The sequence below is a fragment of the Notothenia rossii genome (genome assembly GCF_949606895.1).
Source record: "Notothenia rossii genome assembly, chromosome: 7".
In the NCBI taxonomy this organism is placed as follows: Eukaryota; Metazoa; Chordata; class Actinopteri; order Perciformes; family Nototheniidae; genus Notothenia; species Notothenia rossii.
In genome coordinates, this window is record NC_136905.1 from 21,556,552 (window position 1) to 21,582,766 (window position 26,215).

Here is a 26,215-nt window from a genome sequence, read left to right on the forward strand (position 1 = left end):
AAAATCCCTCGTGGAGGTCGTAAGCTAACAGCGAATACACCATTTTTGACGATTTACATGGCGCAAATTGCTCCAAACTGCTCGCATAGTTTTTCCGATATTCCCGAAACGCTGTATACACATTGCTATTATGATTGCACACATATTTCAAATTGCTTTTCATTAGCCCCGCCCCCCAGAAAGCTGGCCATTTTGAAAAATGGGCGTTTTTCATGCATTTTAAGCACATTTGTGCTAATTCGTCATAGGGAAATGATTTGAATAATTCCAATCTAGGGCAACTTAAGCGCATATCCAATGTGATGCTACATTGCGAAGGAATAGTCGATCGCTTGAACATGGAGCTCGTAAGCTAATGGAGAATGTACCATTTTTGACCATTTATGTCACAGACTACCTTAAGTTACTGAGACCTGCGTGTCTGCCTGCACCATCCACACACACACACACACACACACACACACACACACACACACACACACACACACACACACACACACACACACACACACACACACACACACACACACACACACACACACACACACACACACACACACACACACACACACACACACACACACACACACACACACACACACACACACACACACACACACACACACACACACACACAGGCGCCGTAAGGGGGTGAAAGGTTAGGACGATTCTAAGGGCCCGTGACTGACAGGGGCCCCAAACATTTTTAGAACATTAAGAAAAAATGTTTAAGTAACCTTTCATCAATCATCAACAATTAACATTAATATAAAGTTAAATTCATAATGTACCCACAACACTTCATTTTACTTTTTTTCTGCCAAAAGTTAATTATCCAAAGCCTCTGTACAACCCTCTCTATTTACATGTAATGGTTTGGTCCTGCCTCCAAATGCTGTTAGGCACCGCACTTTCTGGCAGAGTGAGAGGCGGAGCATGTGAGGAGGGATCTAGTACTTACGTGTGTGCCATGTCTCAACCACTCACAGTCAGGCTTTCAAGAAAGAAACAAAAGGAGAGAAAGAGAGAGGGACTAAAGGGCGACAGTATATCACCCAGTTTTTCAAGAGAAAAGGTGTGTGGTCCATGGTGGAAATTAGTCTGTTAGCTAAGCTTAGTCCATTGTAAATAATAATTGTAATGTTTTGCTGACATTAAGTACTGTTAATATCATCACAGAAAATGCTGAGGTTTTTCATTTCACTGCTCTTTTAGCTCACATTTAATAAATGCAGGTACATTTTTAGCAGCTATTCATATAAATCAGTTGTCCCTCCCCCTGGTGCCAGGACCAACAGATCCATCTCTAGGCTCAGCAGCCCTGTCCCCCCATAAGGCTTTGCAGTCTTGCCATGCTGTCCATTGAATGCCAGTTGGCTAGAAAGCTGGACTTCAAGGACTTTATCAGTGACTTTGCCTGTAAGAAGGCTAGGCGCTGGGCTCTTGGTGAGTAAGGCTGAGCAAGGGCTCGTAATAACTGTTAAAGGGCAAGGCTATGGTAACGATATTGGATCACTACACACAAGATGCATGATGAGAAAAAGACTGAGAACAGGTAATAGGCTCTGATTTAGCACCACCATCAGGCCTTTTCACTTCCATTTCCGTTTTGTTGTCCATTTACACTTTAATACCTGCTTATTTTGTCGTTGGTATGTATTTTATTTAATAAAAAAATCTGCTGCTTATGTTATTTTTTTTGTTATAGCATTTTATAAATGATAATATTGGTGTTAATGTTCACTTTATTTTAATTTAAGAGGTCATGTATATTTAAGTTATATTTATTTAGATTTATGAATGTTCCATTGAAAAATGTTATTAAAAAGGCATGTACACCATAAAAGATGACTTGAGATCTATTGTCAGGATTGTTAGTCTTATATCAAATAGTGAATTCTACTGTAGAATGTTGCACGTCTGCACAGTGTTATATGTTCACAGCTCAGTGTCAGTAAGTATTGTGCGGTTAGTATTGGACTACAAGATAGAGGCAAGCCTGTACAGGTAGAGTTATTTAAAGCATAAATGAGTGGGTTGGGTTCTGGAGGTGTGGTTACAGCAATTGTGCTTGGTTGGCGTGGCCTGGGTCTGGTGGTGGGGCCCAATGTGATATCTTTTCATGGGGCCCAAAATCCCTGGCGGCACCCCTGCACACACACACACACACACACATGGTACAACAAACACAAACAGCTCCTAAAGCATGACTAAATATCAGGCTACAGCCCTTGTATCTTTTATTATGTGAAGCACTATATGGTTTCATGAAAAATATCTTCTGTTTATTTGTAGATATCTCTTAAAGCCTACAAATAAAGTGTGAAATGTAGGCCTGTTACATATATTATTGAGCGATATATATTATACACACTGTTCTGCTTTCTGCACTGACCTCAGCAGCTGTTCTCACTGTAAACATCGCCTCACAATGAAAGCATAATCTAACATCCAGGGGAGATGTGATTAGTGAGTAAACAAACAAACGGTAAAGGGCAGAAAGTCTGATGCACATTTGATCATCTTGAATAACTTATAATCACAACGGGAACAGTTTGCAGAGCTGTGCTTTGTTGACATCCAGCCATACCTCACGCCTCTTTTAAACATCACTGTTGGCTGAAATCGTCTCCGGAGAATACTTCAGTGTACCCTCGGTTATAGCTCCTCCAGAGACACTCCTCTCTCCTCTAAATCAGTGTATCCTCGGTCACGGCTCCTCTAGACAGCCTCCCCGATAATCGATCCTCGACGAGCCTTCAGAGAAATTAGTTTTCCTTCCAGACCGCGCGCCGACATCCGTTTCCGGGTTGCTGCCGGAGGACCTGGGAGTCTGGGACGCGAAATTAGAGAAATTACAAATGGCTCATTTCCGAGGACTCACACGCGTCTGCTTGACGCCGGGACGACCGGCCGCCCTCCCCGACAGGCGCACGGACGCGAGGGCCCGCTCATCACTGCGCGCACAAGTGCGACCGCAGTTTTAATTATTATTGTTATTGTATATGTAATATTTTTCACTCCCTTCTCTTTTTCAAGTGAGGGTGCATAACATTCAACTGGGACCCTTATGCACCCCCGTAGAACCGGGCCTGGAGGTGGCCAAACTACGGCCCGCTGGCCACATGCGGCCCGTTGATGTGTTTAATGCGGCCGGTCCAATATTGGTATAAATGAGCCAGGGTTCCCGCGGTGATCTTAAAAAGCCTTAAAGTCTAAAATACAACGATACAATTTTAATTTATGTTATCCCCCACTGTCCACACGCCACGCACGCCGCGAAAAGTTCCTTCCTCCCTGGTCGTCGCAGCTGCGCGTGGAAGTCGCCCCGTGCGCGGGAGAATGAGATTAAAACAACCCTCAGCCCGACATGAATCAAGACGGAACCAAACAATGCCCCCCGGCCCGGCTGTCACATTGATACATCATTGTGGCCCCTGAGCCAAAAAGTTTGGCCACCCCTGTTGTAGGACATTAACGATAAAACTGAATATTGTTGTTCTACTTTTAGACATCTCCAGATCGACTGGGGATCGACTGGTTGGGCACCCCATATAGAGATATACAGTTTGCTAGTTAGCTAACTTATTATATTCATCATGGCCATGTTCATGGCCATTCTCTGGGCTAAATAAGCATCATCACCTGTGTCATCTGTGGGCGTTGTTTTTCACATTTTAAGCACATTCTGAGTTTCTTCATCTCTCTCCTTTCTCTTAAACATCTGAAGAATCGTCGTTTGCATTTTTGCTTTAATTACCACGTAGCCTAATTTTCTAGCTGTCATTCAGTCACTCCATTCTTTTCTCCTCCCGCTGTTCTGATCAAGTGGGAAAAAGCTAATATTTGACCCGCTCTATCGAAATCAGTCGGAAGTCGCAACGGCTCATTTCAAAATAAACGTGGATTTGCGTAAAAAAATAGTTTTTAGGGGTTCGGGTGTTTTGTTTGATTTTAAATAAACAAAGTCTTGGCTTTAAGAATATGAAACTTGTTTCGGCAAATTCAGATGATAAATACAACTTAGAAGCTTGTAACGGCATAATTACAAGCGGAGAACGGAGTAACTTGAGGTCACAGCAGGCATAACAGCAGCCGGTGTTTCTCGTTAGTGTTTTCCCCGGGAAACAAACACAATACGCAAAAATACACACACACACACACACACACACACACACACACACACACACACACACACACACACACACACACACACACACACACACACACACACACACACACACACACACACACACACACACACACACACACACACACACACACACACACACACACACACACACACACACACACACACACACACACACACACACACACACACACACACACACACACACACACACACACACACGAGCTTCCCCCAGACCAGTAATCCAAACCAAAATATCTGCCCTTCGTAGTATAAATTCCACGGGTGGAGCTATCAATTCTTCCTGGTCCTCCTGACCGCCTGGAAATCTCTTACCGGTACTAAGGACCGGGTAGGACCGGCACACTTTCAACACTGCCCTACACCCTAACCCTCCGTTTGTACGTTCACGCGGAGGGTCCGCCATATTGAGGGCTGTTCCAAAGCAACGAGTGTGGAGCGGTGTGGAGGGGGAGTGGGCTATCAAGCCCTCAAACAGCGAGTCTGCAGCGGTGCTGACTTGAGAACGGTCTCTACCTGACCGGAATCACGCTGTGTGTGTCCGTCAGGAAACAAGCTGTTAACAAGTAGTTCCACCAAACATCCACTGATAAACTACGATGTTAACAACCTCATGATAACCTCATGTTTTAACTTAGGATCATACCTGTGTCTTGTCTAGAAAAAGGTAAATGTGTGCATTTTATTATAAAGTTGTGTATATTTACAGACCGTTGCAAAAACTAAGAAGCTTAACCATCAGGTTTAGAACTAAAAGAGCTTTGAAACACAATGAAAGATGTTTGGAGTTTTATTTGAGTTATGAATTAAAACTTTTTTTCTAAGAGATGCTGATTTGAAACCGTTGTTACATACAGTTACGGCATTTCCTGTTTCTGCCGGAGAGAGGGGAGGCCGTCCCAAAGCTTGCCGCTGTATTTACTCCCTCCATCTGACAGGAGGGAGCCTCGTTGAGCTGCGAGTGTGGCTACTGTGGCTACAGACGGAGTTCACTCCGTCACGGAGGGGTAGTGTCGAGGGAGTGGTTTGGGATTGGGCCATAGTCAGAAACACATAAACGTATGCGGCGTGCGTCATGACGTCACGGCCGTGTAGACGGGCCGTTATGCTTCAGAGTCCGACCAGGAGAGGCTGCCTTGGCCTGCTGCGCTAAACACTCAATCTGTTCCTGAACCGTACTAACGGATTGCCGGACATGTATTTTACTTTGTGCTGAGGTGTACTATATTGCGTGGTAAGTCATGTTTACATCAGGCTAAACGGCCGACCCTTAAATGCCTATTGATTTATAAATCACTGTGTTTTCTCCCCGTGCTAACTAGCCTTAGCTAAGTGCAGATAGCGTTAGCTATCGTCTGACCACACTATTAGCTTCACGTTCAGTTGAAGCCGTTTGCGGCTGATTTTTATGTAAGCCTGTCTGTAGCTTAATCACTCCCAATGAGCCCTCGACATTTATTTACTCGTATTATTTTCAATTAAACACAAGCTTTCTAAGCGGGCTCACGTTAACCAGCTTCCTATCTACAATTGTTGTTTGGGAAATGTTCAGTCGCCCCCTGGCTGCATACGATACTCATGAAACCTTGCATATACACAAAAGTCTTGGTACATAATGGTCATGTACAACGTTTGGGAAATCCTGCCAGAGCTCAGTTTGCTCAACACAGCTCATGTTAAATGGCCTCTTCCCTATCAAATTATTTTACATACTTTATAATACTACGTACAGATTTGGTCTTTTGAAAATATCCATTTGCTATTTCAGTTTGCTGAGACATTTCTTTGGTTGAGATTCTAGTAAATAACTAGTGTTTATAGTATTGTGAATATTAAATAAAAGACAAAGCTGCGAAGTTATTGATTATATAACTTACAACAACAAAGACATTTTGTTCTATTGTAAACCATTAACATTTTGTAACGTTTCCTGTTGTGTTTTTGTATCATCTGAATAGAGTAGAATTGCTGAAATGGTCAGGTTTTAGACAGCTTTTCTTCATCAGTAAATGTTATACTGAGTTAAGAGGGAGATTTCAAACTACAGCAGCATTATTTAAGTTTTCACTTACCTGCAGAATATTGCCCAGTTTTTTTTAATGCATTTTGAAGTTAATTTTCTCACAGTGCAGGAGTTGAAATTGGATTGTTTTTACATAATGTTGCTGGTTGGACCCAGCAAAAATAATATAAATGATAAATGGCTTATATATATTTCAATACTTGGATCGGTCCTGATGCTGTAGATTGGATTATGATATCCCTGTTAGTGCATCCCTTTTGAATTGTTTGAATCCTGAGGAAATAAAAAAAAGATATCAGGGGTAGACATTAAGGGTAAAATGGAATTGTATTATCACTGGCCCCACCATTGTAACCACTGGCCCGGAGCATTCGTCCAAAAAAAAAATCGAATAATGAAGAAAATTAACACATTTGTTGCAATAGTAATTTATGCTAACTACATTACTACTTGTACTACAACATTTGAATCATCAGTTCTTCCTCACTTTCCTCAATTGATCATATTTGGTTTATTAAAATAATTATATTGTGGTCATTGTTAAAACATTTCTGCTATTATTATGAGTATTATTATTTGTATAAAGCGCTTTCTGCCGTCATTAGGAGTTAGAAATCTAATGGCTATGTCGTAGATTAGATTAGAACCTTCATTATCCTAAACTGCTGGGACATTTCCCTATAGCCAATACCTTTTTATATTTTCTACTCTTCACTTACTTGTCAGCATAGGTCGGCATTGATGTACAGAGCCGACAGAAGACCTTGTTTATATTGGCATCATATTGAGAGGTGCAGTGATGCGTCATAAAACCAGGAAGTAAGCCGCTGGTTCCCTCGACAAAAAAGCAATGGGACTTCTCCACAGGGTTTTGGAAAATAGCTGGAAATAAGGTCTGTGGAAAACAAACCTGTTTGATAAATGCAGGTTTTGTTCAGCCGGATAATCTCCACATGTCTACCCTACTTTTATAATTTTCGAATCATAAATCTAATCGATAGATTATAAAAGGGTTTTAGGACGCGTCACTGCACCACTAGAAGCCAACTCCATCGATCAAGCTGGCTGAAACGTTCTCTCCCTCTTCTTCTCATGCTCCCTGTCACTCTCCTTTAACTCCTCCGGTGACTTTCTTTTATTTGAAGATTGTTTTTTGCCCGGCGCTTGGCCGGTGACCGCTGGTATTAAAAACATTTTGGCGAATGGTTAGGTGGCGCGATAGTCTGTAGTGAAGGAGCGCGCTCCCGCTCACGGGAGCCTGCTCGCGCTGCGCTCCGCAGCAAACAGCTGTTTGCTTTTCACAAAACGCTATGTTGTAGCGTTGATAAACGAAACAATTTAACTAAATTGATTGTCAAAATACCAATACCACAGGAAACATTTTTTTTTTAAACAATATTTTTAGTGGCCCGAGCGGGCAAGTGGAAAGTACGTTATGCTGGCCCGGGGTGTCTAAATAGTGCTTCCGGGCCAGCGGGCCAATTATAATGTTGAGCCCAGGATATACATATACAATCAACACTTTTATACATATTATGCACACATTAACGACAATCAATATTTACAAATTAACAGTGACTTTAAAATCTATGAAAAGTGTACATTAGTGCAAGACTGTCCATAGCAGTGTAAAAGGTGTCTGGTGCTGGACTTGTGTGGGGGTGTTAAAGTCCATGTCCAGTAGGGGAGGCCCAGAAGTAGAATGAAATACTTTTAACAGGCCCAGGGACGCAGGAAGTCAGTCAGAGTTGGGGGTGCGGTGGGAGGGGATTTTCTAAAAAAAAATATTGACGTTAAAAGCATCAATCTGGTGCACTTTGAGAGCAAAATTAAGAGATCTACTATGGATAACTGTTTTTCATGTATTCTCTCTGGCTGTCCATCTCATAATGTTCAAATAGAAACTAGCTGTCAATAGGAATATAATTCAGAATAATTATAATTTCATGCAAAGATCGTCTCAAAAAAGAGGTTGCACATTTAAATTCAGGTGTTATGGCAGCGTCAGTGGCCAAACAGCAAAATGTACTGCTGCAAATACGTTCAAACATGCTGTCGACACAAAGCAGTGGCAACTATGCCACCATTTTAGCTGACTTTTCCTCAGAAGTACTGTCACATAACATCCATATATTTCAGTGCTAGGTTGATGCTTAGCTAAGCTAACTATGAAACACTTTAACTGACAGGACTCAGGATCAACGGTGTACTGTAAGGTAGCTTCTAGCTTCATGTCGAACAGTCAACATTTTCCAGAGAGCTTTCTTTGAAATCACCAGCTAACGCTAAAAAAAATTACATTTAGATTGTATGACAAAGTGTTTATTTAATATCTCTGGCTAGCTATAGCTACTTGCTAACGGTTTAACTTACCCCCGTGATTCAAAGCAACGTCAACGTAGCTGTAATTTATGCTTTGCTTACATAAAGCACGGTTAATGCATTATATTATTAAGGGAGAATTGTCCGGGGCCACAGAAAAAAAATTCGGGGCTTTGGTCCTGTATAATAACGTCATATTAAATGCAGTCATTTGGTCTTTAGCAACAACTTGTGAGAGCAGTGCATTCATCAGTGTTCGTTTTAATGCTGCCAGTTTGTTGACGGACTGTGTGTTGATGGGACTTCTCATGCTCCCTAAATGTTTCCTCTACCTTTCGCCAGTTCTTAAATCCTCCTTTCACAAAACTCCCATCCCTGATCTTGTCTGCACTGACGAGCTTATTTTCCATAGCAGGGCAACAGAAGAAGCACACCGCATTATCACTTTCTCTTATTATTTAGTGAAGCTTTTTATTAACTGCTTACACTAAAATGCTAACTCAAAAATAGTAACTCAAAATAAAACGTTTGTATTGATTTGTTTAGTGAACTTTTTGGTGTTGCAGTTACAACTCTCCGCCAACAGATGGGGGTGCTGCAGCCCCCTCAGCACCCGCCTTCTCGTGTCCCTGAAAAGGCCCAGCTTTCATAGCTGTATTGTCTGCCGCAAATTTCATTCAGAATTGTATTTGGTTCTGTGATTGTGCCAAAACAACATTTTAAATCTATGTGTGTATGTTTGTTGTGTACTGATATTTTGGAAATGGCTATCTCTGAATTTTGACATGCTGACTGCAGTGGGGATTGAACCAGTTTCCCCTGCTCCGAAGATCATTGCACTTACCCACGAAACCACAGCCATCCAGTTTTATTTTCAAAGTGAGCATTCCTCCTGCCAATTTCCACATGTGGTTGTTGTTGACAGGTCTTAATTAGTCTTGAGCATAGTAAGCCATTAAACCTGCCCACTATGGGTGGGGGGCAGATATCAATTACAACATTTTGAAACAATAATAAAGACCCTCTTTATTAAGAATCTTAAAGCAATGCAACGTATGTTCAGAAGCTCAGATTGGAAATCTTTGTTTCCAGTTGGAAAGTCAGAAAGCCCAACTGCTTCAAGTTAAGTAAATGGCTGCAAGATTTTCTCAAACTTTTCGTATGGAAAGGATATCTATATTATGGAGTATATCATGATACAACACCATTTGCATGGAAACAATGGCACTGTAAGTCTTAAAACTGAAACCATTTTGGGACAAAAAATAATATTAATAATTATAACATCATATACATGCCAGTGTTTCCCCTACCATTGTCTTGGCGGGGTGCGCCCTGCCAACGGAGCCTCGCTCCCCGTCTGAAATTCAAGGTGTTTTTTATTTATTTAAAAAATATATATATAGCACCAAATTGCAACTGAAGTAATCTATCTACGGTCACTTTTCACATTGAACATGTGCTCTTTTATTAAATAAACTAAACGCCTATGTTATTTATCCAATGTATGTGCATGTTTCAGTGTCCACTGCTTTGCGTATTCACGTTCTCCCTCCGCTCTATTTCTGAAGGGTGGGGCTCCCCCCCCCCCCCTCCCCCCACACACACACGAATGCAGACACTCACAATCAGAGACAAGAGCGGAGGAAAGGAGGAGAACAACAAAGTGTAAAAAAAAGTCAAATAAATCTGCATTATTGCCCCGAGCTCTGCTGTCTGCCCGTTTGTGCCCCCCCCCCCAAGTTTCAAATTCGTTTATTATTTATTAACCGCAAGTAGGGATGGGTACCGAGAACCAGTACTAACATACACTAACATTACATTCAGTTATAACTGCCAAAACAAACATTATTTACACTATTATGGCCCCTGTTAAAAATGTTTGTAATGTTATCTATTGTAAGTTGGTCGAATGAATGCCTCCTCATCCGGAAGCTGACCGAGCAGACCCGAGCAGCAGTCGAGAGGAGCCGAGCGCATCCGCGAAGCACACAACATGGTGACGTCGGAGTTCCCGTTAGCCGGCAAATCTAAATCTCTTCGGTCAAAATAATTTCCCTTTAGCGCAATACCGCTTCAGTTGCGCCACTTATGTGACAGACTAGAAGAGTATGTGACAGACAATAATAGTCAATTCTAATGTCTAACACGTAATGTGGAGAAAGAGATGTCCTGTATGGGTTGATTGTGCGTTGATCTGTTGGTAATGCCTCTGGGTTCCGGTGGGCATGTAAACAAATGCATAATGCTGCGCTATACTTTGTGGCCTCACCCGTTTGCATAGCGACACTTATTGTTTAGGTGTCTTTTAATAAGCAGGTAGTCCTATCATTAGCTACAACTATCTGAATCTGATCGATATGGACATAAACGTGAGTGAAGTCTAATGTGACGGGAGAGAGAGATCAGCTGCTGCTGACGAGTCGACACGCAGCTCTGCATGATCACATGCAGCGGTGAGCGGACAAAACACACACTTCAGGTTAGAATATCACTCGTAGCTATTTTAATTACCTCTCAAACTACCTAAACTATTTATAGATATGTTTAGTTTTACTGTCGGCTCACTCATTACTGGATCCACGAGCTGCATGATACTGGCATAATATATTGCCCGATCGGGCAACCAGCAGGTGAGGCTTCATTGCCCGAGCTAAATACTAGATGGCCCCGGGCCATCGGGCAGTCCTTAATGTCGAGCCCTGGTTGTTATAAAGTGTTATTGCTGTTGGCAGGAATGTTTTCCTCTGTCCTCGTGACAGCGGAGCTGGAGCAGTCTGTTGGAGAAGGAGCTCCGCTCTCTGTCCAGTTGCTGTTGGAGAGGGTGGTAGGGGTTATCCATGATTGACAACAGTTTGCTCAGTCTTCCTCTCCACCAGGGCTCTCGACTAACTTTTTTCACTATCCTCCGGGAACCGTCCCGAAATACAATCTAACCCGTCCCGAAATTAATGTGGACCGTCCCGAAATTTAAAATATGAGTTTTTCTACATTATCATTAGCTAGAATGATTCAAAGTGAGCTTTAACATAAATAAAACATCATACAAATCATTAGATCAGGGGTGGGGAACCTTTTTCCTCTCAAGGGCCATTTCAATGTTTTAAACATCCTCCGAGGGCCGTACAAATGATTGACCTCTGCTTAAAAATACTAAAATCACAGCCCATTCATTTCGCCTTTCTTTCATGCCGTGCAAAGAAAAAGCAACCTCTGAATCCAGATATCTCACCATGACTCGTGCATGCATTCACGTGCACGGTTGTGGCATGACCACCAAAACAGAAAGTATATTGGACACAAGATATGTGCAAATGTATTTCGTTTCCTATCCATGTTGACATGATTTAAGTGGGGGGGAGACCTAACCTCCTCTAGGGGGGCCCTCACCTCCCCGGGAAGATTTTTTTTTAAATGTTGAAGTTAAAAGCATCAATCTGGTGCACTTTGAGAGCAACATTAGGAGATCTATGGATACATCTCTCAACATCCATATGAAACAGAACTGGAAGCAGATGTATTTTTCTTTATGGATATTTTACAAATAACTCTCCTTTCAAACTGTATTCTTGTTTATTAATAACAACTTTTATTTACTGTCATATAGTATTTTATACCTGTTTACTTTATTCTCTTGTTTTTTAGAACTATAATGATCATATAAAGATGTGCCTTTACCTCACTGGTTGGAGAAAAAGCTTCTTATATTCGTTAGCATAGCTAGCTAACCAGATGCTAATAACAACAAAGTTATTGACTGTATGACAGATGAACAGATCGCCACTGGGCTTACAACTGAAGACACAGCCACGCAGAAACTGCGGCATGTGTACGGCTCCTTATGGGTACTGCACTTTTTGGAAGTGCCGAAGCGACGTTCTGGTGCTCCCCTGCCATGCTCCCCTGTCAGACGAGACATATACCACGTGATGACACGTTAGGCTCGTGTTGTGTTCAAGGACCCTGACCTTGGCCAGGAAAAACAGGCACTCGCCTGTTTAATTTTTTTGCGGTCTAGATCTCTTTAATTTTTTTCTTTTTTGCGTGTGTTTATAAATTGCCTCGAGGGCCGTAGCAAATGGTCTCGCGGGCCGTATACGGCCCGGGGGCCAGAGGTTCCCCACCCCTGCATTAGATGATAATTCATCAACCTTTTTATTTGAGTAAATCAGTCAATCACATAAACAAAGGCCAAATATATTTAAACAAACACACAAACGAGAAAATTACTCTAATATTGAATCCAAGCAAGTCCCATCTAATTAACAAAAAAATCCAACACTCTGTCCTGAAGACAGAACCCAGAGTAACCACTAACCAGGATGACAGTCTGTAACACAGTCAGGAGACCTTCACAAACTGCCCCGCCCCCTCGCACACAGACGGGAGAGAGAGATCTCGTCTGGATTAGAAAGCTCGAAAATACATCATAGACGCATGTTGTAGTCTTATTGCATATTAGAAACGGAGTTGGCGAAACTAAAACTGCCATATAATGTTTATGTAGCAATAATACATATGATATATATTTTTTAAATGTCTCCAGTACCGATAAAAAGTCAGATAACTTCGGAGCTTAACGTTACCACTGTCTTTAATAATTCCGGCCCAGGGACCGTTTAATACCGGGGCTCGGTACCCACCCCTACATGGGGAGAGGCGCAGCATATTGCTAAGGACTAAATACGATGGAGGGTTCTCATCTCAGCCTTGTTATTACATCCCATAGGGGATGAAGGGGAGTAAGTAAATAAAGAGGCCGGGGCTCCAGGGTCTGGTTCCTCTGTGCGTTTTTGTGATGTAACGGTAAAACATTTCAGAATTCCTCCACGGGATGCCATTGTCATTGTACATCACTCAACCTGCGAAATACACACACTCAGAGCCATATAATAGATAAATGGCGCTGCACACACTCAGTACATAGCTAGACCCGCAAATTTGCGGGCCAGGAATTCGCGGGCACTGGCTGACAGCCAGCGGCACAGCTGTAGCTATGTACTGTGTGTGTGTGTGTGTGTGTATTTCGCGGGTTGCTAAATGTTTTGTGCATTTATGTTGACAAGGAGGTTTAATAACTGTGTGCTACACAAAACGTGCAGTCAGTTTCATTTTCATCGCCGTTCATCTCTCGTCCCAAATTCGTCCCAAAATATTTTTTTATCCTCCCCGACACTATTTTTTCCGGCCCCGGGACGACAGGACGTCCTTAAGCTCGAGCCCTGCTCTCCACCACAACAACAAAAGTGTCCTGTTTGACGCAGATGACTGAGCCAGCTTTCTTAACGAGTTTATTGAGTCTGCTGGTGTCACCGGCTCTGATGCTGCGTGCCCAGCAGACCACAGCAAAGAAGAGTGCACTGGCAACAACAGACTTGGACAAGATTTGTCAAGATGTCCGGCGGTGGCTCAGTCAGTAGGGGTTTGGACTGTGAGCCGTTGGGTCGCTGGTTCAAGTCCCCGACCATACCTAAATATGGAGTATAGACTGCTACTTGGAGAGGTCCCCGTTCCCCGCCTGGGCCCTGCCGTGGTGCTCTTGCCACATTCAGAAGCAGATAATGTCTTCCAGTCCACTCCAAAAATGAATCAACCATCAATCATCTGAAAATGTCTGCAGGTAGCATGACTGAGTTGTATTTAAAGCAGTGTTTCCGCCAGACCAGGGCTGAGAGGGCGTCCACCCCAAGAGGGGGGGTGGGGGGTGCTTGAATTTTGACTTGGGTCGTCCCTTATAGATATTGTCTTTTTACGTTAGTGAGCCGGATCATTTGGCTCGGCTCTCTTAAAGCGCCGGCTATTTGGGCTCCCAAACGGCTCTTCATGTTACTACAGTTTACCACGGAGCCTCTGTCCATACAAAGACCCACAGAACTCTAGCTACACTGATCGATATACTTATTGGATCTGCACAAACAAGCTTAGATAACATCCTGAGAGTCCACAGATTATAGAAATATAAGGATCATAACTGAGCAATCTGAACTCGTGACAGGGGAAGCAAATGCAGACAACACACGAGTAGCTTTGGTTGCAAAACACAGAGATATGCTCACCGTAGCTGTTGTTCTGATAAAAAGTTGTGTTCAATGGCATTACAACGAGAAAAAAACGCAGCTGAAGGTTAATCCATTGGTTATAGCAATGTATCTGTCACTTTGAAAAAAGTGTTGATAATCCATAATTACATTTTTATGCAAAAATCGGAGAAGAAGAATTAGCTGCTAATGGTAGCCACCAGAGGTTAACGCAGCTTCCGGTTTTTATACGCGTCTCTCTCACTCCTTATTTGGTAAGCTGTGTGTATGGGGGACTTTCCCTCGAATTCCATTGGCTCTGACGGTTAGAAAGAGATGTCAATCAGCAAAATCGACCAAGGGGGCCAGAGATATGGAAAATCCACCCAAATGACCCCAGAAGTGTTTTTTTTGTTGCTAAACCTCTCTAAAAAGGTCAAATGTCACTTGTTTTGCATCAATCTTGATACAGGGTAATTATTATATGTTGTACTTTGGATCCCTAAAGCTTTGAGTCTACCTTACCATCGTCCAAGGGTAGTTTTCACTATAAGTATAAAAAAATATTTTTGAACTTACACTATCATTTACAGTTTTTTACTATGTTCAATCTGAATTTTCTTTCAAATAAAAAACATTTATATTGATTCTGACTTTTCTACATCCAACTCACAGGTTTGTCATTACTTTGAGAAAAAACATTAATTTAACCCTTTTTAGAAGGGAAGATATGGTCATTTGTCGGGGAATGTCATTTTCGAGCCTGAGACCTGAAAAACAGGCTCAGTGCTTAACAGGTTAAACAAATGTGACACACTGCCCGGCTCATTCAAGTCCGTAGGTTCGCCTTCTTGATTTGGCTTGAATCCAAAATACTGCCACACCGGAGAGTCGAGATGTGTACTTAGGTTTTGTAACCAATTCCATTTAACTTTAAATTCCCCGCGAGTAAGTCACACGTTGTCTCCCGCTTGTCGCTATATTATTCATTTGGCTACTGCACGCGTAGTGTCCTGACCTGGCTGTGTGTCAGCCCCGCCCCTCACAGCGCGCGTGGCCGGCAGCCACAGCGCTACTAGCTAAAATGCTGGTCACATCCTAAAACAGCAATTTATCAAGCTCAGAAAAGTTATCAAGTCCATTTTTATTTATCGTACGATAAGTCAATTTATCGATTATCGCGACAGGCCTAATGTTATATTAGCTGTGCAATTTACCACGTATGGTGTTCTTAGTTTCCATACCTCCTATGTTTTACGCGCGACTTATCAAGTAGGCTATTGGCGAACGGCATAAAACATGATTAAACATGATAGTATATAAAACCATGCTCGTATCTATACAACCTATAGAAATGCAAAACGGCGTCAGTTTAAAGTAATTCTGTCCTTCTGTTTACCGCATCATTTATGAGAATACATTTCTTAACAAGAGAACTTAATCGAGGGGTGATCAATAACATTTCCGTATTTATTTATTTCTCCAAGTTATGTTTTTGTGTGTATGAGGAGTCTCAAACAGGCGTTTGTTAAATCATTTTAAGATTGGCTTTAATCAATTTGTGAAAATTAATTCTTCATGATACAGTGGGGAAAAAAAGTATTTAGTCAGCCACCAATTGTGCAAGTTCTCCCACTTAAAACGATGAGAGAGGCCTGTAATTTTCATCCTAGGTATACCTCAACTATGAGAGACAAAATGAGGAAAAAAAATCCGGAAAATCACTGTCTGATTTTTAAAGAATTTATTTACAAATTATGGTGGAAAATAAGTATTTGGTCAATAACAAAAGTTCATCTCAATACTTTGTTATATACCCTTTGTTGGCAATGACAAAGGTCAAAGGTTTTCTGTAAGTCTTCACAAGGTTTTCACAGACTGTTGCTGGTATTTTGGCCCATTCCTCCATGCAGATCTCCTCCTAGAGCAGTGATGTTTTGGGGCTGTCGCTGGGCAACACAGACTTTCAACTCCCTCCAAAGATTTTCTATGGGGTTGAGATCTGGAGACTGGCTAGGCCACTCCAGGACCTTGAAATGCTTCTTACAAAGCCACTCCTTCGTTGCCCGGGCGGTGTGTTTGGGATCATTGTCATGCTGAAAGAACCAGCCACGTTTCATCTTCAATGCCCTTGCTGATGGAAGGAGGTTGTCACTCAAAATCTCACAATACATGGCCCCATTGATTCATTTACACGGATCAGTGGTCCTGGTCCCTTTGCAGAAGAACAGCCCCAAAGCATGATGTTTTCACCCCCATGTTTCACAGTAGGTATGGTGCTCTTTGGATGCAACTCAGCATTCTTTCTCCTCCAAACACGTGTAGTTGAGTTTTTACCAAAAAGTTATATTTTGGTTTCATCTGACTATATGACATTCTCCCAATCCTAATTCTGGATCATCTAAATGTTCTCTAGCAAACTTCAGATGGGCCTGGACATGTACTGGCTTAAGCAGGGGTACACGTCTGGCACTGCAGGATTTGAGTCCCTGGCGGCGTAGTGTGTTACTGATGGTAGCCTTTGTTACTTTGGTCCCAACTCTCTGCAGGTCATTGACTAAGTCCCCCCGTGTGGTTCTGGGATTTTTGCTCACCGTTCTTGTGATCATTTTGACCCCACGGGGTGAGATCTTGCGTGGAGCCCCAGATCGAGGGAGATTATCAGTGGTTTTGTATGTCTTCCATTTTCTAATCATTGCTCCCACAGTTGATTTCTTCACACCAAGCTGCTTACCTATTGCAGATTCAGTCTTCCCAACCTGGTGCAGGTCTACAATTTTGTTTCTGGTGTCCTTTGACAGCTCTTTGGTCTTGGCCATAGTGGAGTTTGGAGTGTGACTGTTTGAGGTTGTGGACAGGTGTCTTTTATACTGATAACGAGTTAAAACCGGTGCCATTAATACAGTTAACAAGTGGAGGACAGAGGAGGCTCTTAAAGAAGAAGTTACAGGTCTGTGAGAGCCAGAAATCTTGTTTGTTTGTAGGTGACCAAATACTTATTTTCCACCATAATTTGCAAATAATGTCTTTAAAAATCAGACAATGTGATTTTCTGGATTATTATTTTTCTCATTCTGTCTCTAATAGTTGAGGTATACCTAGGATGAAAATTACAGGCCTCTCATCTTTTTAAGTGGGAGAACTTGCACAATTGGTGGCTGACTAAATACTTTTTCGCCCCACTGTATATTTATCATATATTCATATATGATAAATATATCATATATCAAATATTCATATATGATAAATGAGGGGTAACATTCTATTTATGCTGTTATTTCCACATATTTCTCTCCATTCTTCCTTCTGCCAACGGTGTCGCAGTTTCTCGTCTCTCCCGTTTTTGTGCTTAGTGCGTACGCATGGGTCAGAGTTTTGCGTGGAGGATAATTTTTTTTTTATAAATCGCAAACATAGCGTAGAAACTGGCGTACGCCATCTTTTGAGCGTATGCACCGTTTATAAATGAGGCCCCTGGCCTGTACTCGCATACCCCTTTCCCACCAAACCAGTTCCCGATTAGGCTCTGAGCTTGTGCTTTTCTGGTTCCGAACCGGTTCTTGACGGTCAGTGGAGTTTGGCCAGATAAGAACTGGTGTTCTGGGCCAAGAGCCGGCTGCGTTGCAGTGGAAACGGGAAGAACCGGTTCTTAATCTGGCACTAGCTTCGAATTGGCCCTGGAACTGCTTTGTTGGGGAAGGGGCAACAGCGAAGCGGGGGAGGGGGCTTGATGCGTCAGTGGAGGAGAGGCAGAATGCTCAACAAGGGGGACAGTGAGGGGGGGTCAAAGGCATTGAAAGCTGTGGTGGGGATGTCGAAGCCAGGCTGTGTGATGGTGGTGTGCAGGAGATAGTTGAGGGCACTAGGCATGGGCGGTATCATTTTTTTCATCCCGTCATACCTTGCTGACATCATACCGTGGTATACGGTATATGACGGTATCAGTCCCAATTTAAGGGGTAATTTCTCCCCCCCAATTTTTTTTTACTCACCATATCAACAGCCAGCCATCTTTTTTACTAGTTGTCCGAGTTCGGGGCCGGCAAATGCTGCCGCGATCTTGCTCAGCTCAGCTCTGTGCTGAGCTCTGAGAGCGGGAAAGACTGACTGCCCTCCCCCGCCCTCTGCTGGCGCGTGCTGTGCATTACAACCAATGTCGTCCCTGTCAAAACTCCGTGTCAGTGTAATAGAATGAAACGCATCTATGATTTGGCGCACAGTCTGTGACGTCACGGTATTGAAAATCATACCGACGGTATTTCGAAATACCCTGGTATACCGTAATACCGTCATACCGCCCAAGCCTAGAGGGCACCCTCCGTCTGTCTGTCCCTCCCTTTGAACCCTGTGATGGCATTCATTCGAGTCCATTCATCTTTGCTATTGTTCTCCTGTAGCTTGGCCTCCAGCTTCCTCCTGTAGGATTCCTTGCTCTCCCTCAGCTTGTACCTTAGGTCATGCTGGACACTTCTCATCACTTCCTTGTCCCTGGACTTGAAGGCTTCCTTTTTGTTATTTGAAAGTGATTTCAGGACGCTAGTAAGGACGCTAGTAATCTAGGGTTTATTATTTGGGAAGCAGTTTACAGTTTTAGCCGGCAAAGTGGTTTGACTATGTAGTCAGTAGGGATGGGTATCGTTAGGATTTTATCGATACCGATACTCTTATCGATACTTTTCAATAATGTGGTGATCAAAATTATAGACATGAATACAAGATGTGAAGATTAAACAGTCTTTTTATTGTAATTTTCTTGCAGAAATAACTGTATAACTTATACATTAGCTTCTCAGAAGCAGAAAAAAATAAATAAAATAACTTTAAGGGGCCTGGCTCGCCCTATCATGCTTTTTTGGCTTTTCCCTCAGACAGAGGATGAAAAGAGGCATCTTTTAAAAACATTTTTTAACATTTATAAATCAGTTACATCTTCATCCAGACATTTCAAACTGACAACATAGCTCGACAAGAGATCCTTAAAACATTGTCCTACAGTGACATCATGCAAAGCTGTGACATGAAGAAATTGGTAAAAAGACTAAGATGGCAAAAAGATAAAGGCGAGTACGTATATTATTCTGGATTGTACTTTTAAATCATCACAAAATAAATGATGTGCTGAACTGAAACACGTCAAAATGTGTCTGAAGTTTTAAACATAGAACAAAGTATTTGAGCTTAAAATATGTAAATTCCTAATAAACGACCAACAATTGCTGAACCATACATTGAAACGTTGACCTTTAACAACATTTAAATGCAGTTTTCCAATTCACAATGACATCTGTAAGTTTAACTGGTTTATAAAGCATTCAATGAAAGGCCAAATATATTATAGGTGTAGGAGCTCACATTAATACACCGTCAGTGTTAATAAACTAAAAAAAGACAAGGCGATGAGCCTGCAAGACTTCACTCAGGTAAACAAAACATATGACCCGTGCGCAGCAGCTAACCTGCCTGCGAGCCTTCGCTCAGGTCACATTTACACACCGCGCGGCTGAACCTGCGAAAATGGCATCTATAGTTGCCGACAGTTTAGTATTTTTAAAATACCGTTACATTTGACCCGCAAATCGTATCAGGTTGCACTGAGGAGGACGTTGTTAGCGTGCTACTGCTAGCACTTTTAGCACTAGCAGTATCGCTAGCAGCCACATTGTTTAGGCTGTCAAATACGCTGCACCGTTTTAGATTCAATGAGTGTCTTGTTTTCAAATGCTTCATTAAGTTGCTTGTGTCAGCCCCTTTACAAGCTCAAACTAATTGAGTGCATAGATTGCACCTTGCACTATCGCCACTACATTTTTTAAAGTGCACCCAGACCTTTGATCGCTTCGCTCTGTCCGCCATCCCTGCGGGAGGCTCACAACAATAATAAGAGCGCTGTTGAGAGAGATGACGAGTGGCATTTACAGTGGCCAATCAGAGGGGTCTCAAACCGGATAAATCACACGGGATGAGGGTTCCCAACCAACCAGAATGGTTTAAAGTTAAACTAAGGAAGTAGACGTAACACATATACCGATAGCTGCACCGTTTTTCCAGCGGCTTAACGGTATACCGATACCGTCCAATCAGGTAACGGTATTGACTTGGTACCGGTTCTCGATACCCATCCCTAGTAGTCAGTGATGCAGTCATTCATGTTGTTGATGTCCTCTCCATGTGCCAAAAAAGCACATCCCAGTCCCTGGTCTCAAAGCAGTCCTGTAGAGCCTCATTTGCCCTGTGAGTCCACGTTCTCACAGTTCTTGTTGATACAGGCTGCAGCTGAACAAGAGGGACATATTTTTGTGCCAGTAAGACAAGGTTGTGATCCGATCTGCCAAGGGGGAGGGCTGTGGCATAGTATGCATCCTTAGAATTTCCTTATAAAAAGTCCAGAGTTTTATTGTCTCTGGTGGGGCATTTAACATGTGTGGAGCTGGGGAGAGCTGTGTTGTTGTCCGGGATGTGTGAGTGCAGCCACGTCTCCGTATAACACATGATACTGCACTCACAAGACTCCCACTAGGTCTGGACGCCGAGCTCATCCATCTTATTGCCAAAGGACCTCACGTTCCAAATTTATAGGCATAAACATACTTGGAGCTGCTTGCAACAGGCTGCCACCTAGCACAGCGCCATCTTGCATTGATGAAAAGATGGATGTCTGCCTTCTTGAATATAATGGAACTAGATGGCACCTGTATTGTGTTGCTCTAATGCGAATGCATTTGAAAAGCTCCGCAGCAATGTTTCCTTTGAAACCATCATGTCCTGGTTCCTCAACATGTTCATTAAAAGACAGTGCCGGAGAAAGTATGAATCTAGTCATAGATGAGAGGCCCGTGCTCATTAGCTTATCTGCTAAATAGAACAAACACTAACTTTAAGATAGCTAACTCCCAAACATCACAACGAAAAAAGTAATGTAGTTATTTACCCAATGTATGTTACTAGTGCCTAAATGCATCACCCATAGCAGGTCTTACTTTGTCAAACAGTTTCATCTGGTGGCCACAGTAAACAGTCAGGCTAAAAACCCTTTCAGAACTCAGAAAGACAGCTTTAACCAGTAGCATTAGGGATGTCAAAAGAACCAATACATGGGAAACAATGCGATTCAAGTATTCTAAAAACATGGTGTAGGTTATATAGTACCACCTACTGCCCAGTAGTACTGTCAGGGTTTGAGACGTCATCCCAGATATGATAGAAACCTGAGTTTGGGACGCAGTAAACTATCAACACCACATATTAAAGATATTGCTACATTGTGAACAACAACTCCGTATAGAAATAGGCAGGAGGACAGCTAGAAGAAGAATAAGACGTACCGTAATTTTCGTACTATAAGGCGCACCTGAATATAAGCCGCAGCAGCTAAATTGAATGATGTGTACATATATATAAGCCGCACTGGACTATAAGCCGCAGGTGTTTTAATGTTTAATTACCATATGTAAGGGTTCGTGCACAGAGGGGATTGTCGGGAAAGAGATGGCTGTTTGAGGAAGCTCCCATTTATTAACATTTCAACAAACAAGTTGCATATTTGCATAACGTATTCAAGTGTTACCATTTAGTGCAATAGTAGCTACAGAACATGTCCTGTGCTGTGTAAACTGTACTGTATCACATAGCGTTCAGACACACAAAATTTTCAACTTTCAACTTAAACGGTGCGCTCCCAGCGCACGTACCGGCAGTGATCTACAGCAGTGGTTTTCAACCAGTGGTACGGGGACAAACTGTCTCGCTCTCGTAATGTCTGTCTGTCTTCCTCTCGTTCTGTCTCTCGTACCACTCTCGGTTCCACTTTTACTTTTGCGCGCTACCTGTCTCACTCTTTTCCGGCCTCCAGCTTTTCCTGCTGGAACCCGCCGCTTAAAGGTCCGGGGCGCGGACCGGCCATAGAGCCCATAGAGTTAAAGGTGGTGGACTGTAACATGTAAAATCCATAGATTTAGGAGGTCCCCTAGTGGCCGTTAGCTGTAAAAATCCATAGATTAGCCGCACCGTTATATAAGCCGCAGCGTCGAAAAATGGGAAAAAAGGCGCGGCTTATAGTCCGAAAATTACAGTACTTTATTAATCCCCAACGAGGAAATTAACTTTGTTCACTCTGGTGTTACACACATTTCTGGGTACACACATTACACAGAGTTGTTATACAGCTAGTTAACGTTAACTGTTACCAGCTTTTTTCTAAAAAGGTTCCATAGAGTTGCAGTATAGTGAATTCAAGCTGTATTCAGTAAAAATGTATTGGCATCAAGAATTGAGTCATCACGTTATCAAACCGGGCTTGGATTATTAAAAAAATAAATAAAAAAAAGTTACATTGCATAGTCATAGGGAATATTTTTTAAATGTTCACACAAATTGGGCTCCAGTAGTTTGTTGATTTTTATTTTTTTCTTATCCCCCTTAGGTGCTGATACATCATGGGAAACCAGAGGGATGAACGTTCAGCTCGCAAGGACATCTTCTTCAAAACCAGCCTGTTGAGAGAGTGGACACACTGATTCGCACATGAAAACCAATATGTGAATGTCTGGATAACGTTTTACTCATACTTGCTCATTGAAAAGGGATGCCATCACGGATCATCATGGAAAAGCAGAAATCAGTGAATGCTGCTACTTCATCAAAATTGATCGGAGAATCCTGTACCTTTATCTGCACAGAATGTGGTGATGGGTTCAGTCAGTACTCTTATCTATTGAGCCACATGACCATTCATGGACCTCTAGAGTCATTTTCCTTTGATGGCTCATCAAATGGATTTGAAGTCCCTCGGGAATATGTGCTGCAAGAAAATGGTACACTAACAGTTGTGAACGGCTTGGAGTCACAATCTTCTGTAAAACCAGTATCTTCTGGAGTCCTGCCATCTCATTTCCCATCCGCCATCAAACGCATGTCTCCAACTCTGAAGCCACAGCATTTTCCTTATAATAGAGATGTGTTCGGGCCAAGGCCATCTGACTTGAACCTAGACAAGTCCCGCCAGGGGCATTACCGTTGTGAAATATGTAGCAGATCATTTAACAGCCTGCAGAGCTTGCATCGTCACCAGCAGTATCGAAACACAGAGCGAGGTTATAAGTGTACTCTGTGTTGTAAGATCTTTGAAGGTAGACAGGACCTTAAGAAACACCTCCAAGACCATGTCAAAGAAAGATTTCATTGCTGTAGTCATTGTGGTAAGCGATTCCTTCAAATAGATGCACTAAATGCTCATCACAAAGAAAATCACCTCCCCAAGGCTACAGCTTTGGATGGATGTGTGATTAGGCAGGAGAATAATCTGGAGAAATCATATCCTTGCAGGAAGTGCAAGTTGAATTTTTTCTGGATGTCAGATTTTCAGACTCATTCACTGCATCATTGCAAAGGAAAAGAGCCTGAAGAACCATTAGCATCCGAAATTGAAGTGAAGTCTAAGAACATAGAAGACACACCACCTAAAAATGTCTACAGTAATGGGACATCTGTTGGTGTAAATATTGGAGATAGTAAAATCTTTAGGGATACTAGCAATAAGATTGTTGCTGATTTCTCTCCAACACCATACAGATGCGGTTTGTGTGGTGATCGTTTCCAAAGGTTAACATCTCTAAAGGAACATCATCGCACACATCAAACTCAGGAGGAAATAGATAAGCTGAATCAAGAATCAGAGAAAACAATTCGGCGAAGAATGCCGCCTAAAGGCCGACGTAGAAGGACGAGTAATCCAAATGGCAAGCTGCATCCTTGCAAGCAGTGTCAACGTGTTTTTAACCATTCTAGCAGTTTATCTCGGCACATGAGATACCATAAGGGTACCATGCACACATGTGTATTTTGTGGTAGACATTTCCCACAGCGCTGTGATTTAAGAAGGCATCTAGCCATGTATCACAAAGCAGAATCGGAAAAGAAACCAGGTTTGAAACACTTGTACACAAATCCCAAAAATGGGCCAGACACCAGTCCTTTCAATGGTGAAACATACGCAGACTCTACTGATGAGAAAACCAAGAGCTCCTCTGACAATGAACAAATGTCATCACTAGAGCAGCAATCAAAGAGCAAACAATCAGGAAAAGCTGGCCGAGTTAACTACAAGTGCCAAGAATGTGGAAAGAGATTTGGGCTGCTATGTGTATACCAACGGCACTTGCGCTATCACAAAAAGGAACCTAGTAAGTCCCAGAGGCATCCAGCTCAAGTCAGGAACACTTTGTCCCTTGAGCTTCAGCTTGAGAATCACCCAAGCTCCGGAGGTGCAAATGATGTTGAACAAACATCTTACAGCAGAAGGGACGCTGTTTTAGAAAAGGGGAATGCAGATGACATAGAGGATGATTGTATGGACCATACTCAAAATGACAAAGGAAATTCCTCAGAGGTCCTTTACGAATGTACTGAATGCACCGAGACATTCTCATGCCTGGACACATTCCTTCAGCACCAGACTTCTCATGGCTCAGAAAACGGGTAATTATCGTGTCAACCCCAATCGTAACTGTAATTGCCAACAACCAAGCTCTCGGGAGTTGTCTTTTTTACTCTTTTGAATACAAGTATTTCAATAACTGTATGATGTAAAGTTTGTTACATTTTTTTTGACCAACTACTTTAATACATTTTTCTTTGGCATGAAAAGAAACATCTGTTAATAAGGAAATATCAGAAATCATGGCTTGGGTGGGAAGCATACCAAATTAATGTTAAAAAAAAAAAAAAAAAATAGTGCAGTCCCACCAATTGCCCCCTAGCAAGGACAAGGACAAGTACATTGCTACATTGTATTTTTAGTGGCAAGTTATGCTGTCCTTGTCAATTATATTGCTGAATTATTTTTTATTATTTCTTGAGATTGTCTTAAATATGTGATATGAATATGTCTTCCTTTTGAAAAGGTAGCATTGCTACCCGGTGGATTTTTACTGGTGCCATTAAAGTTGTACAGAGAAATTACTTAAAGTACAGTTTTGCTTTGACTCCCTTTTTGCTGCTATCTGGGGGTTGGAAGCCCCATTGACTATATGTGTGGTCCTTTTTAAGTGTAATATAGGTGTCCTATTGCGTTCACATTGTAGAATAGCAAATGATTTGCAATTGCACAGATATATTTATTTTTCCATAAAGTGTATTACATGACATGTTAGCTGGTTAAACATAATAACTAGGGGCAATTGAGGACACATGCTTTGTGGATTTCGAAGAGCCTTTTCTACTTTCAGACTTTCAAGTGCTTGCCTGTCTGAAATCAACCTTATGTGGAGCAATACAGCATTTTCTGGTCGAGAAACCATTTTACGTTACCATCAGGCCCGCCCCTACACGAAGATCACGCAGACTGTGTGGGGCCTCACCTCGTGGAGGGGTCCTCATCTCGTGGAGGGGTCCTCACCTCGTGGAGTGGTCCTCACCTCGTGGAGTGGTCCTCACCTCACGGAGGGAGCCTCATCTTGCGGAGGGAGCCTCATCTTGCGGAGGGAGCCTCATCTGAAACGCAAATGCGCCCCAATTAGGCGCGCCGCAGTTCATGTGCGTGCATCGCGTCGTCGACATTTTTCACAGAGGGCCTCGTCACATAACTTTGCGAGGGGCCACAAGTTGGCCCTGGTCACCATTATACTGCGCTGTGGTATTAACGTTGCAACAGAAGCCTAGCTTTGTGTCTTTAATTAAGCATAGACA

At 42.4% G+C, this 26,215-nt stretch overlaps 1 protein-coding gene across 1 annotated transcript; it reads left to right on the top strand.

The window, feature by feature from the left end:
* Positions 1-5,215: 5,215 nt before the first annotated feature.
* LOC307046174 (uncharacterized protein) lies at positions 5,216-25,500 on the top strand. The gene is made up of 2 exons (XM_079692392.1): positions 5,216-5,405; positions 22,953-25,500. Exon 2 carries the CDS (start codon positions 23,115-23,117, stop codon positions 25,008-25,010), a length of 1,896 nt encoding a protein of 631 aa, XP_079548518.1. The 5' UTR covers positions 5,216-5,405; positions 22,953-23,114; the 3' UTR covers positions 25,011-25,500.
* The last annotated feature ends 715 nt before the right edge of the window (positions 25,501-26,215 follow it).

Coding starts and splice junctions, on each gene's coding strand:
- LOC307046174 (XM_079692392.1), top strand. CDS start 23,115: ATGCCATCACGGATCATCATGGAAAAGCAGAAATCAGTGAATGCTGCT.